Here is a 14,259-nt window from a genome sequence, read left to right on the forward strand (position 1 = left end):
GTTTTGGGGTGGAGAGTTCTGTAGATGTCTATTAGGTCCACTTGGTCCCGAGCTGAGTTCAAGTCCTGGATATCCTTATTAACCTTCTGTCTCATTGATCTGTCTAATGTTGACAGTGGGGTGTTAAAGTCTCTCATTATTATTGTGTGGGAGTCTAAGTCTCTTTGTAGGTCTCTAAGGACTTGCTTTATGAATCTGGGTGCTCCTGTATGGGGTGCATATATATTTAGGATAGTTAGCTCTTCTTGTTGAATTGATCCCTTTACCATTATGTAGTGGCCTTGTCTCTTTTGATCTTTGTTGGTTTAAAGTCTGTTTTCTCAGAGACTAGGATTGCCCTCCCTGGTTTTTTTTTTTTAATTTTTAAATTTTTTTGCTTTCCATTTGCTTGGTAGATCATCCTCCATCCCTTTATTTTGAGCCTATGTGCGTTTTTGCACATGAGATGGATTTCCTAAATACAGCACACCAATGGGTCTTGACTCTTTATCCAATTTGCCAGTCTGTGTCTTTTAATTTGGGCATTTAGTCCATTTACATTTAAGCTTAATACTGTTATGTGTGAATTTGATCCTGTCATTATCATGTTAGCTGGTTATTTTGCCCGTTACTTGATGCAGTTTCTTCATAACATTGATGGTGCTTACCATTTGGCATGTTTTTGCAGTGGTTGGTACTGGCTGTTCCTTTCCATGTTTAGTGTTTCCTTCAGGAGCTCTTGTAAGGCAGGCCTGGTGGTGACAAAATCTCTCAGTATTTGCTTGTTTGTAAAGGATTTTATCTCTCCTTCTCTTATGAAGCTTAGTTTGGCTGGATATAAGATTCTGGGTTGAAAATTTTTTTCTTTAAGAATGTTGAATATTGGCCCCCACTTCTTCTGGCTTGTAGGGTTTCTGCTGAGAGATCTGCTGTTAGTATGACGGGCTTCCCTTTGTTGGTAATCTAACCTTTCTCTCTGGCTACCCGTAACATTTATTCCTTCATTTTAACCTTGGCGGATCTGACAATTATGTGTCTTGGGGTTGCTCTTCTCGAGGAGTATCTTTGTGGTGTTCTCTGTATTTCCTGAATTTGAATGTTGGCTTGCCTTGCTAGGTTAGGGAAGTTCTCCTGGATAATATCCTGAAGAGTGTTTTCTCACTTGGTTCCATTCTCCCCGTCTCTTTCCAGTACACCAATCAAATGTATACTTGGTCTTTTCACATAGTCCCATTTTTCTTGGAGGCTTTGTTAGTTTCTTTTCACTCTTTTTTTTCTCTAATCTTGTCTTCTCACTTTATTTCATTAATTTGATCTTTAATCACTGATACCCTTTCTTCCACTTGATTGAATTGAAAGCTTGTGCATGCGTCATGAAGCTCTCGTGCCATGGTTTTCAGCTCCACCAGATCATTTAAGGTCTTCTCTACACTGTTTATTCTAGTTAGCCATTTGTCTAACCTTTTTTCAAGGTTTTTAGCTTCCTTGTGATGGGTTAGAATGTGCTCCTTTAGCTCGGAGAAGTTTTGTTATTACCGACCTTCTGAAGTCTACTTCTGTCAACTTGTCAAACTCATTCTCCATCCAGTTTTGTTCCCTTGCTGGTGAGGAGCTGCAATTCTTTGGAGGAGAAGAGGCGCTCTTTTTTTTTTTTTTTTTGGAATTTTCAGCTTTTCTGCTCTGGTTTCTCCCCATCTTTGTGGTTTTATCTTCCTTTGGTCTTTGATGTTGGTGACCTATGGATGGGGTTTTGGTGTGGATGTCCTTTTTGTTGATGTTGATGCTATTTCTTTCTGTTTGTTAATTCCTTCTAACAGTGAGACCCCTCAGCTGCAGGTCTGTTGTAGTTTGCTGTAGGTCCACTCCAGACTCTGTTTGCCTGAGTATCACCAGTGGAGGCTGCAAAACAGCAAATATTGCTGCCTGATCCTTCCTCTGGAAGCTTCATCCCAGAGAGGCGCCTGCTTATTTGAGGTGTCTGTCGGCCCCTACTGGGAGGTGTTTCCCAGTCAGGCTACATGGGGGTCAGGGACCTGCTTGAGGAGGCAGTCTGTCCATTCTCGGAGCTCGAACGCCATGCTGAGAGAACCACTGCTGTCTTCAGAGCTGTCAGACAGGGACATTTAAGTCTGCAGAAGCTGTCTGCTGCCTTTTGTTCTACTATGCCCTGCCCCCAGAGGTGGAATCTATAAAAGTAGTAGGCCTTGCTGAACTGTGGTGAGGTCCGCCCAGTTCGTGCTTCCTGGCCACTTTGTTTACACTGTAGGCTATTCGAGCCTCAGTAATGGCGGATGACCCTCCCCTCATCAAGCTGCCGTGTTGCAGGTTAATCTCAGACTGCTGCGCTAGCAGTGAGCAAGGCTCCATCGGCATGGGACCTGCTGAGCCAGGCACAGGAGAATATCTCCTGGTCTGCTGCTTACTAAGACTGTGGGAAAAGTACAGTATTTGGTCAGGAGTGTACAGTTTCTCCAGGTACAGTCTGTCACAGCTTCCCTTGGCTAGGAAAGGTAAATCTCCCAACCCCTTGCACTTCCCACATGAGATGACACCCCACCCTGCTTCAGTTCACCCTCTGTGGGCTGCACCCACTCTCCAACCAGTCCCAGTGAGATGAACCAGGTACCTCAGTTGGAAATGCAGAAATCACTGCTCTTCTGCATTGATCTTGCTGGGAGCTGCAGACCAGAGCTGTTCCTGTTTGGCCATCTTGGAAACAAGCCTCCCTTTTCTGTTTTTGAGAAAATGCTGATGTGACAGAAAAAAGATGTAGTAACAGATTGACTATAGTGGTGGCAGGGATTTGGTGGGGCAGAGGGAGGATGGGAACAGACCTGAGTCAGGTATTATGGCTCCCTGTTGGAGATGCTGGATATGAAGTGCTTGTTATCCCACAAGGGGAAATGTCCTGATGGCAGTTAATTTAGTTTAGAATGGGGGAGAGAAGTGTGAGTATCCACATTCTTTCATGATGAAAGCTCTCTGCAAATTAGACCTAGAAGAGATATACCTTAAAACAATAAAGGTCATATATGACAAAGCCATAGCTAACATCATACTCAGTAGTAAAAAGTTGAAAGTTTTTCATCTAATATCAGGAACAAGATAAGGATGCCCATTTTCTTTCACCTCTTCTATTCAACATAGTATTGGAAGTCCTAGCCAGAGCAATTAGGCAAGAACAACGAATAAAAGGCATCCTAATGGGAAAGACAGATGTTAAATTGTTCCTGTTGCAGGTGACATAATCTTATATGTAGATTACTTATAGAAGACCCTAAGGACTCCACCAAAATTTGTTAGAACCAATAGACAAATTCAGTGAAGTTATGGGATATAAAATCAACATACAAAAATCATAGCATTTCTATACATTAATAACAAATTTTCCAAAAATGAAATCAAGAAAACAATCCCATGTACAATAGCTACAAAAAATAAAATACATAGGAGTAAGTTTAACCAAGGAGGTAAAAGATCTGTATACTGAGAGCTATGAAACATGATGAAGGGAATTGAGGAAGACACAAATAAATGGAAAGAACATGGATTGGAAGAGTTAATATTATTAAAATGTCCATACTGTCCAAAATGATCCACAGATTCAATGCAATCCCTACCAAAATTCCAATGACATTTTTCACAGAAATAGTAAAGTTCCTATGGAACCCCAAAAAGGCCCTGAATAGCCAAAGCAATACTGAATTAAAAAAAAATAAAGCTGGAGGCATCACACTACCTGACTTCAAATATATTGCAAAGCTATAACACTCAAAGCAACCTTTTTATATAAGCGGTAAATGAAACCACAGAAATGAACAAGATAAATCTATACAGGTGGGGGTGAATGTTAAAGGTAAGAAAGAGAATTGCCTAGAATTGAGTGCCATGGAAACATTTAAGGGATGAAGGAAGGATCCAAATAAAGGGACTTAAAAATGTAGAAAGACAAGAGAGCCAGGAGGAAGTGGTATCTATCATTATCGCTGAAGAAGAGATGGTTTCAAGAAGGGGAATGTGGTCCACAGTAGGAAATACTTGAGAGTATTTTATTTATTTATTTTTTTGTTTTATTTATTTTAAAATTATTTTTATTATGTATTTGTTTTTGAGACAGGGTCTCTCTCTGTCACCCAGGCTGGAAAGCAGTGGTGCAATCTCAGCTAACTGTAGCCTTGAACTCCTGGCTCAAGTGATCCTCTCGCCTCAGCCTCCCGAGTAGCTGGGACCACATGAGTATACCACCACACCTGGCTAATTTTGGTATTTTTGGTAGAGATGAGGTTTCGCCTTGTTACCCAGGCTGGTCTCGAACTCCTGAGCCCAAAGCAATCCCTCCACCTCGGCCTCTCTAAATTTTGGGATTACAGGAGTGACCCACCCCACCTGGCTGCCTCAGAATATTTTTACTTGACATAAAACTGTCTTTTGGATTGGACAGTCAGGAGGTCATTAGTAATATTTGTGAGATCGGTTTGAGTGGAGGCTTTCCAACAGAAGCTAGTGTGGATGGCCTAATTAAGTTACGTTGGGTTGAAGAGTGAACATGAAGTGAGGAAGCATAACTAAAATAGCATCATGAGTACAGGGATTAATACCAAAGTTGAACTTAGACTGGACGTTTCAGTACATATGCTCAGATGAATATGACCTTTATACAATACTCTTCTACTTCATTATAAAAATAATATATGTGCATAGTAATAAAGCTTTATAAAGAATGTAAGAACAGAAAACTCTTACAATCCAACATCCTGTTTATGTCTATTAAGTTTTTTTGTTTTTTTTTTTGAGATGGAGTCTCACTCTGTCGCCCAGGCTGGAGTGCAGTGGTGTGATCTCAGCTCACTGCAACCTTCGCCTCTTGGGTTCAAGAGATTCTCCTACCTTAGCCTCCTGAGTAGCTGGGATTATAGGTGCCCACCACCACACCCAAGTAACTTTTGCATTTTCAGTAGAGACAGGGTTTCACCATGTTGGCCAGGCTGGTCCCAAACTCCTGACCTCAGGTGATCTGCCCACCTTGGCCTCCCAAAGTGTTGGGATTACAGGTGTGAGCCACCACGTCCGGCCATCTTTTACATTTTAGAATGCTCTTCTTTCAGTCTCTTCTTTTCTTCTTAAAAGGAGTCCATTAAGGTAGGAAAACTATTTTGAGTAAATGTATATTGCTTTAAGTAAACATTAAATATATGTCAAAAGAAAATACTACCTTTATATCAGGTTAACAGATGTTTTATCTAAAGATTCAGACAGTAAATGTTTTAGACTTTGAAGGCCATATGTTCTTTGTCAAAACTAGTTAATCTCTCATCTTATAGCATGAAAAAAGCCATGACAATATGTGGGTGAATGGGTGTGGCTGTGTTTCAATAACAAAACTGTGTTTATTTACAAAACAGAGGGTGGGTCAGATTTTGGCTGAGAGTGTCAAGTTTACTGTGTTTTTACGTGTTTCAAAAAGAATAATTTAAAAAATGTCCTCTTTTTTATATTCAGATATTTTTTAGCAGATAATTTTATGATTTATTTGTACGATCAAGGATCCATGAATGCTCGTTCTTCAGATATTCAGGTACGATTTAAATTCTGTGTTTTATAGTTTTTTTAAAAAATGTTTTTTTTACATTAAATAAATGCTTTATTATACAGAAGTCTCTCCGGATTCACAGGGGATATATTTAAGATATTTATTGATTAATGATCAGGCTTTTCCTGAAGTTTTGGTAAAGACAAATTAGATTGACTTAGCACCTTTCACGTGGCCGAGAACATAGTCACTATTTTTTTACTTAATAGATATTTTGTTAAATAAAATATTTATTATTTATTTATTTATATTTTGTTTGTAAGAATATAAATTAACGAGAAATGTGGACACAAATGTTATGAGACACAAATCACAGATCAAAAACTCTTTCTTTTTTTCTTAACTCTTCCTCATCTCATCCATCATTTATACATCCATAAATCCTATTGACCCTGCCCTTCAAACTAAGTGTCCAGCATCCACCTTCTTCCTCTGCCTCCATCCATGGAGACCACCCATTTCCAAGTAAATGCCATCTCTAGTTTGGATTACTGCCATAACTTCCTGAATAATCTCCCTGCTTCCTCACCTTGCCCATCCCTTCATTTTATTTATTTATCCCTTTATTTTATTTATTTATTTTTGTATTTATTTATTTATTTGGCCCAGGCTAGAGTACAATGGTGCGATCTTGGCTCGCTGAAACCTCCACCTCCTGGGTTCAAGCGATTCTCCTGCCTCGGCCACCTGAGTATTTGGGATTATAGGCATGCACCACCACACCCAGCTAATTTTTATATTTTTAGAAGAGATAGGGTTTCACCATGTTGGCTAGGCTTGTCTCGAACCCCTGACCTCAGGTGATCTGCCTACCTCAACCTCCCAAAGTGCTAGGAATGCAGGTGTGAGCCACCGTGCCCGGCCTTAGTCAGTTCTCAATATGGTGACCATATTGATCCTGTTAAGACATAGTCAGATTACCCTGCTTCTCTGCTCAGAACCCTCCACGGATGGCCTCCCACCACTCACAGAGTGAAAGCCAGAGTCACCTGGTTCCCTTTTACCTCTCTGACCTCGTTTCTTGTTATTTTCTACCTCGTTCACTTTGTTCCAGCCTTGTTGTTCTTCAAATATAACAGCTATGTTCTCCTTTCAAAGACTTCATACTTTCTATTTCCCGGTATCCAAATGCTTGTTGTTTCCCAACAGACTCATATGTTTTTCGTCCTCATTTCCTTCAGGTCTTTACTCAGAATCACCCTATTAGTCCTTGACTAACCCCTACTTTAAATTGGTCTCTTACTCTTCATACCCCATTTCCTTTACCTTTTTTTTTTTTTGCCCTTTTCTCATGACAGTTATCAATACATGATTTATCATATATATTTTATTTATTTACTTTATTTTCTGTCTCCCCAGTGCAATATAATCATCCCGAGGGCAGGGCTTTTGGTCTGTTTTATTCACTGACGTAACACCAGTGCCTAGAAAAGTACCTAGCACATGCTTGGAATATAATAAAAATTTGTTGAAATATTAAACTAGATATATTGCTTCACTTACATTGGATGGGATCATCATTTTGTTTTATTGCTCCCTTTTCCTTCCCTTAGTTCCATCTAAGTAGTGTGTTACTAAGAAATCTTAACTTTATTTATAATAAAATTTACAGCACCATTGGGTATTGGAAATTATGTAATTTTCACATCTGTGACAATGTTTGTGACTCTGTGTATCTCTAGCTTGATTGTACTGTGCTGAGAGACCAATTCTATGCAATTTAATTCCTTTGCAATCTGTTGAGTCCTGCTTTATGGCCTGGAGTATGGTTTCTATTTTGTAGATGTTCCATGAGTGTTTAGAAAGCATATATTCTAAAGTTTTTAGGTATAGTATTCTGCATGTATTAACTAGGTCACACTAACCACGTTGTTCAAACCTTTTGTAGATTCTGAACACTTGATCTATCAGTTACTAAGAGAAATTAACTTTAAAGAACTTTTTATAACTGCAGATTTTTAAATTTTTACTATTCTTTCAATTGTGACTTTATATATTTTGAAGCTGTGTTATTAAGTGAATGCCAATTTGGAATATTTGTGTCTTCCTGGCAAATTGAAATGATTATCATTACCAAATGTCTCTGTTTAGTAATGTTTCTGGCCTTAAAGTCCACATTTCCTCTCTTAGTGCAAATTCAGAATCATCCTTTCGGTTTGTGTTGGCATCTAGCCCTTCAATCTTCCTGTGTCATTGTATTTTTATGACTCTTTTTTAGCACCATATTAATTAGGCTTTTAAAGAAATCCAGATTTACCATCTTTGTCTTTTAATTGAGGACCTAAATTTATATACTGGGAGATATTTTTACCTAAAGCATGAGACAACACTTTGGAAGCAGGGTGTAAAATAGTAATCTCAAGTCATAATCTATTATAAAGTGTAATTAATATAGTGTAAGTGGCAATTATGGGGAGAATTTTTTTCTGAATGTCACTTTGCTTGTACTGATAAAAATCATGGAGCCTGTGAAAAATATTCAGAAGGTTCTATCAAGTATAGAAGTAGGAAGTCACTAGAAAGTTTTGTCACTTCCTAAGTAACTACTTTACTTTTTTTCTTCCTAGACTCAATGCTACTATCAAGGAAATATTGAAGGATATCCAGATTCCATGGTCACACTCAGCACGTGCTCTGGACTGAGGTTGTTTTCTATTGTTGATTACAAAACACCGTAGTTATGATATTTGGCTGCAATGAATTTGTTCTCTTTGTATTAAGTGTGGGGCTGAAGGAGGATTCCTATGTGGACATTATTTAATGATATCCCCCTCTGAACATGTTTCCTATTCTCTTAATTCTCCTCACTTTCCTCACCGATCAGAAACATTTCTAACCTTTCCAGTGGTTTAGATTTCCTAGTCTCCTTGCTCTATGTCTTATGTTTCCTTGACTACAGAAAAGACCATTGAACGTGTTTGACTACAAGTGTTGGAGAAGCTAGGTTTAGGACAGCTCAGTCACTGTCTTGGAAAACAGGGAAATTAATCACTGTAATGCTGTATGCTTGCACACTTAGCAGTTGTGTAGGTAATTTCTGTTGCTTTTATAACTACAAAGAAGTGAAATGGAGAGTTGGTTTTGCAGATTAGGGTAATCTTTTGTCTTCTCAGAGTCATCTCTAAGACAGGTTTGGGTCAAAATACTGGACTGAAAATGTATTTATGTTACCCACCATGTATTTTAGTGTTGGAGATATCAAGATAAACAAGAGATGCTTTTTCTCAAGGAAATCATCTTCCGATTGAGGAGGCAAATTATATATAAACAATTTTTAATACTCATAAAAATACTCATTTTTCTAATGATATTAATTATCTTGAGCTCTTCAAGAATTATTGGGTTTCCTCCTTAGGGCTTAGGGAGTTTTCCATTCTGTCAGGAAATTTTCCACCTTCATTTTGTAGTGTAGGATGCTTGTTTTCACAACTGTGCTTCTTCAGTGCTTCCTACACAGAACCCTGAAATTTGGATCTGAAATCTGTTTTTTAGGGAGTAGTGACTTGGGCTGTTACCTGTATTCAGAGAAAAATAGTGATACAAGTCATTTACTCTTTAAAATCTTGCTTTTAATTTCTTATTCAAGAGTATATAAGCAAAAGTAGTAAATATTTCATAATTCTGCCAAATTTTATTTTTAAAAGTAAAGTGTCTCACTGTATATATTTGTCATATATGCAGTATAATCATTTTTCAAAAGCATGGCAAACCAGAGAGAGAGTCATCAGGATTTCTGTTTACAATAGTTTTAATTGAGATACTGACTTGGAAAACAATAGAATTATTCAATTACTGTTATGCTATGTACTGTGTAACTAGCAATTGATTAAGTAACTTCTGCTGCTCTTACAACTATACAGAAATGAAATAAAAAATGTGTTTTGTGGATTAGGGAAATCTTTTGTCTCTTCAGAGTCATTTCTAAGATGGAATTCAGATCAAAATACTGGACTCAAAATGTTTTACTTTTTTTCTTTTGAATTTTGTCAGAAATCCATTATATAGATTTGATTAAAAGCACTTAAAATTGTATTTATAATTTCACAGAGGAATACTGCAATTTGAAAATGTTTCTTATGCAATTGAGCCTCTGGAATCTGCAGTTGAATTTCAGCATGTTCTTTACAAATTAGAGAATGAAGACAATGATATTGCAATTTTTAGTGAAAATAACAGAAGCCTGGAAGAACACCCAATGGATGACAACGTTTCTATAAGTGAACAAGTGAGTTGTGTATGTTTTGTTACTACTTTTAAAGCAGTTATTACTTCCATTTAATTTATTTCAAAAATAAATTTATGAGCCCACTGTACAATTGTAGTAAATATCCTTTCCTTGTGAACATCTTATCTTTTTTTTTTTTTCTCACTCTGTCACTCAGGTTGGAGTGCAGTGGACAGATCATGGCTTGCTGCAACCTCTGCCTTCCGGGCTCAAGCAATCCTCCCACCTCGATCTCCTGAGTAGCTGTGACCACAGACATGCACCACCACACCAGACTAATTTTTTGTAGAGACAGAGTCTCACCATGTTACAATGCTGGTCTCAAACTCCTAGGTTCAAATGATCCATCTACCTCAATGTCCCAAAATGTTGAGATTACAGGTGTGAGCCACCGTGCCTGGCTGTTCATCTTTCTGTTACCTAACAATTTCCTTGAAACCGTACATCGCCTTTTTCTCATTGCACCAATCTACCATTTACTTTTTATGATCCACTTTATTTTAGTTCTTATTTTGTTTGTTATATTCTTATTACTTTCCAAAAATTCCCTCTTGTATATGCAATATAAACTTTAAAAACTCAGTCCCTGCTTTTGCTTCTACATTTCTGGAAGTTACTCAATCAAGTCAATAATTTTAAAGGTTATATTCATGACCAATGAGTCAGCATTAATTAAATCATGGATATAATTAAAATGTCATAAGCAGAATTGCTGATTATGGTCATGTAAATTGTTCAGTGAACACAGTATGTAACTGCATGTGTTGGTGCTTACAAAAGCAATTGTGAAAGAGAAAATTTTTATGCCAAGTAACATTGGCATCAGTATGCATAGTTTATACAAGAGTGTGTGGCAGTATTCATTATTTCCAGTATATATTGTCCCTGTTTTCTGTCAGTAAAAAAAAAAAACACCAGGCCAGGCATAGTGGCTCATGCCTGTAATCCCAGCACTTTGGGAACCCAAGGTGGGCAGATCACCTGAGGTCAGGAGTTCAAGACCAGCCTTGCCAACATGGTGAAACCCCGTCTCCACTAAAAATACAAAACTTAGTCAGGTGTGGTGGCCGACGCCTGTAATCCCAACTACTCGGGAGGCGGAGGCCGAAGAATTGCTTGAAACTGGGAGATGGAGGTTGCAGTGAGCCGAGATCGCACCACTGCACTCCAGCCTGGGTGAGGGCAAGACTCCATCTCAAAAAAACAAACAACAAACAACAACAACAACAAACACCAAACCTCAGAAGTTAGCTGGGCATACAAACGAAGACTGTATTTCTCAACCTCCCTTGCCTCTTAGGTAGGGCAATATGACAAAATTATGGCCAGTGACATGCGAGCAAGCATAATATGTGTTACTTCTGGCTTGAATATTAAAAGGAGGGGTTTTATCTTCTTTCTCTTTTCTACTGGCTGGAGTGTGGACATATTGACATATTATGGTCCACAAGGATGAGGCTGATGCCATACAGGTAGCAGAGAAACAAGGTGAAATGAGCCTTGCTTTTGAAGAATTTTCAGAATGGAACTACCATACCTCTTCACAAATTTACGTGAGAGAGAAATAGACTCTAAGTTTGTTTAATTCACTATTATTTTCTGTCTCTGTGTGGATGGCAATCCTAAATCTTAAATAATACAGGGTCCAAATGAGAGTGCAGCGCCAGAGTTTTCAGTGCTAGCAAATACATGTATATAATTTCAAATAATGTTTGTGAACTAGATGCTGAACTTTTTTTTCTTGCCTTGTAAAAATTTCTAATTTGCAATGACTGAGATGACCCAGCGTAGTGAACAATGTCAGTGCCCTGCCCAGATCCCCTCACATTCCTCTCTAGTATATTTTTGTGGGCCTGGTACAGGAGGGTGGGACACCCTGTCTTTGTTTATGCCTTTGCTTTGAACATGTGCCACTTGTAACTCTTTTTTTGTGGGCTGCCCTTCAGCTAACTGAAACTGCTTTGCCCAGATGGCAAGGTAAACATAACTGCTAGAGATTTACATTTCCCCAGGGTGGTCCTTAGCCAGCACCTCACCAGTGTGGGAAAGGGTGAGCTCAGTTTCTTGTTACAGGTCAGGACCACTCTGTAGCACAACTTACACACCAGATTTTCTCTGTGGGACTGTGTCTGAGAGCATACTCTTTGTGTGGATTCCTCCTGATCCTAATACTGCTTCTCCCACTCATTAACTGGTCTCTCCCGGGAGAACTTTCTTAGTAAATTATCTACATATAAATCCTGTCTCAGATTTATCTTTGGGTTTCCTTTGAACACCAGGAAGTTTTCACATATTTATTTTACAGTGAAGTGATAATTACTACAATAAAGTAATTTGAGCACATATGTCAGCAAAATTGCATTTGTATCGTTTGGAAAGTGGCATGATCTGGAAAGCGGGGAAGCTTTGGATTCCCACAGATATCATCGTTTGTCTGGACAAGTGTTGAAGGAAAGAAAAACAGCCAAATGAAAGACAGACAGAAAGTTCCTCATATATATGTATATGTATGTGTATGTGTGTGTGTGTATATATATATACACACACATATAATTATACTTTAAGTTCTTGGGTACACGTGCAGAACGTGCAGGTTTGTTACATAGGTATACATGTGCCATGGTGGTTTGCTGCACCCATCAACCCGTCATCTGCATTAGGTATTTCTCCTAATGCTATCCCTTCCCTACCCCTGACCCCCTCGACAGGCCCCAGTATGTGATATTCTCCTACCTGTGTCCGTGTATTCTCATTGTTCATCTCCCACTTGTGAGTGAGAACATGTGGTCTTTGGTTTTCTGTTCTTGTGTTAGTTTGCTGAGGATGATGGTTTCCAGCTTTATCAATGTCCTTGCAAAGGACATGAACTCATCCTTTTTTATGGCTGCATAATATTCCATGGTGTATATGTGCCACATTTTCTTTATCCAGTCTACCATTGATGGACATTTGGGTTGGTTCCAAGTCTTTGCTATTGTGAACAGTGCTGCAATAAACATATGTGTACATGTGTCTTTACAGTAGAATGATTTGTAATCCTTTGGGTATATGCTCAGTAATGGGATTGCTGGATCAAATGGTATTTTTGGTTCTAGATCCTTGAAGAATTGCCACACTGTCTTCCACAATGGTTGAACTAATTTACTCTCCCACCAACAGTGTAAAAGCCTTCCTATTTCTCCACATCCTCTCCAGCATCTGCTGTTTCCTGACTTTTTAATGATTACCATTCTAACTGGCATGAGATGGTATCTCATTGTGGTTTTGATTTGCATTTCTCTTAATGACCAGTGATGATGAGGTTTTTTTTTTTCATATGTTTGTTGGCTGCATAAATATCTTCATTCGAGAAGTGTCTGTTCAAACTCTTCACCCACTTTTTGATGTTTTTTTTTTTTTTTTCTTGTAAATTTGTTTAAGTTCTTTGTAGATTCTGGATATTAGCCCTTTGTCAGATGGGTAGATTGCAAAGATTTTCTCCCATTCTGATTATCTCAATAGATGCAGAAAAGGCCTTTGATAAAATTCAACACCGCTTCATGCTAAAAGCTCTCAATAAACTAGGTATTGATGGAATGTATCTCAAAATAATAAGAGCTAGTTATGACAAACTCACAGCCAATATCATAATGAATGGGTAAAAACTGGAAACATTGCCTTTGAAAACCAGCACAAGACAAGGATGCCCTCTGGCATCACTTCTATTCAACATAGTATTGGAAATTCTAGCCAGGGAAATCAGACAAGAGAAATAAATAAATCGTTTTCCAATAGGAAGAGAGGAAATCAAATTGTCCTCATATGTTTTCTTAGTTACTGCATGTCATTGTAATTTATGATAATCTGTGTCAAGAATTTCAATAGCCTGGATGGATGCATAGAGCAAAGTGGCAATAATGGTAGCAACAGAGGCAGTAGAGCTCTACCTTTGTGTGACAATAGCATTACATTGACAGAGGCCAAACATGTGAGGCTTCCTGAACTGAGAGACTCAAGATGTAGTTGCTTATACCAGTAGAAGAGTCAATGGATGGATTAATTTCTGTAGTAGTAGGGTTTTCCTTGATGTGCAGAAGCAGGATGACACGATAAATATAAAGAGCAGTGTGGCAGTAGATTCAGGAAAAGAGATGTCTAAGCCATACAGAGCACCAGTTGTAGATCTTGACTCACTGGAACCTCTGCCTCCTGGGCTCAATAAAGACTTAATTTGACATTTGCGAATTGTTTTCTATATGTCTTATATCTTTTTTTGTCTCAGTTTCTCTATTACTGCCTTCTTTTGTTTAGTTGATTTTTTTTTCTAGTATGTCATTTTGATTCCCTTCTCATTTATGTTTCTTGATGTAATTTTGGTTACTTTCTTAGTGGTTTCTCTGGATATTACAATAACATCTTAAATTTATAACAATCATAGTTTGAATTAATACCAACTTAGCCTCTATAGTATACAAAATGCTGTTTC

The 14,259-nt window shown here is 38.2% G+C and overlaps 1 protein-coding gene across 2 annotated transcripts in view; it reads left to right on the forward strand.

Annotated features, from left to right (window-relative positions):
- Window positions 1-14,259, forward strand: part of ADAM32 (ADAM metallopeptidase domain 32) — a 160,737-nt gene that overhangs the window by 32,737 nt on the left and 113,741 nt on the right. For both annotated transcript variants that reach the window (XM_011993407.1, XM_011993415.1), the window contains exons 4-6: window positions 5,479-5,554; window positions 8,137-8,213; window positions 9,617-9,794. In XM_011993407.1, coding sequence (XP_011848797.1) covers window positions 5,479-5,554; window positions 8,137-8,213; window positions 9,617-9,794 — 331 coding nt within the window. The remainder of the gene's footprint in view (window positions 1-5,478; window positions 5,555-8,136; window positions 8,214-9,616; window positions 9,795-14,259) is intronic.

The sequence above is a fragment of the Mandrillus leucophaeus genome, unplaced genomic scaffold, assembly GCF_000951045.1.
Source record: "Mandrillus leucophaeus isolate KB7577 unplaced genomic scaffold, Mleu.le_1.0 Scaffold111, whole genome shotgun sequence".
Classification (NCBI taxonomy): Eukaryota; Metazoa; Chordata; class Mammalia; order Primates; family Cercopithecidae; genus Mandrillus; species Mandrillus leucophaeus.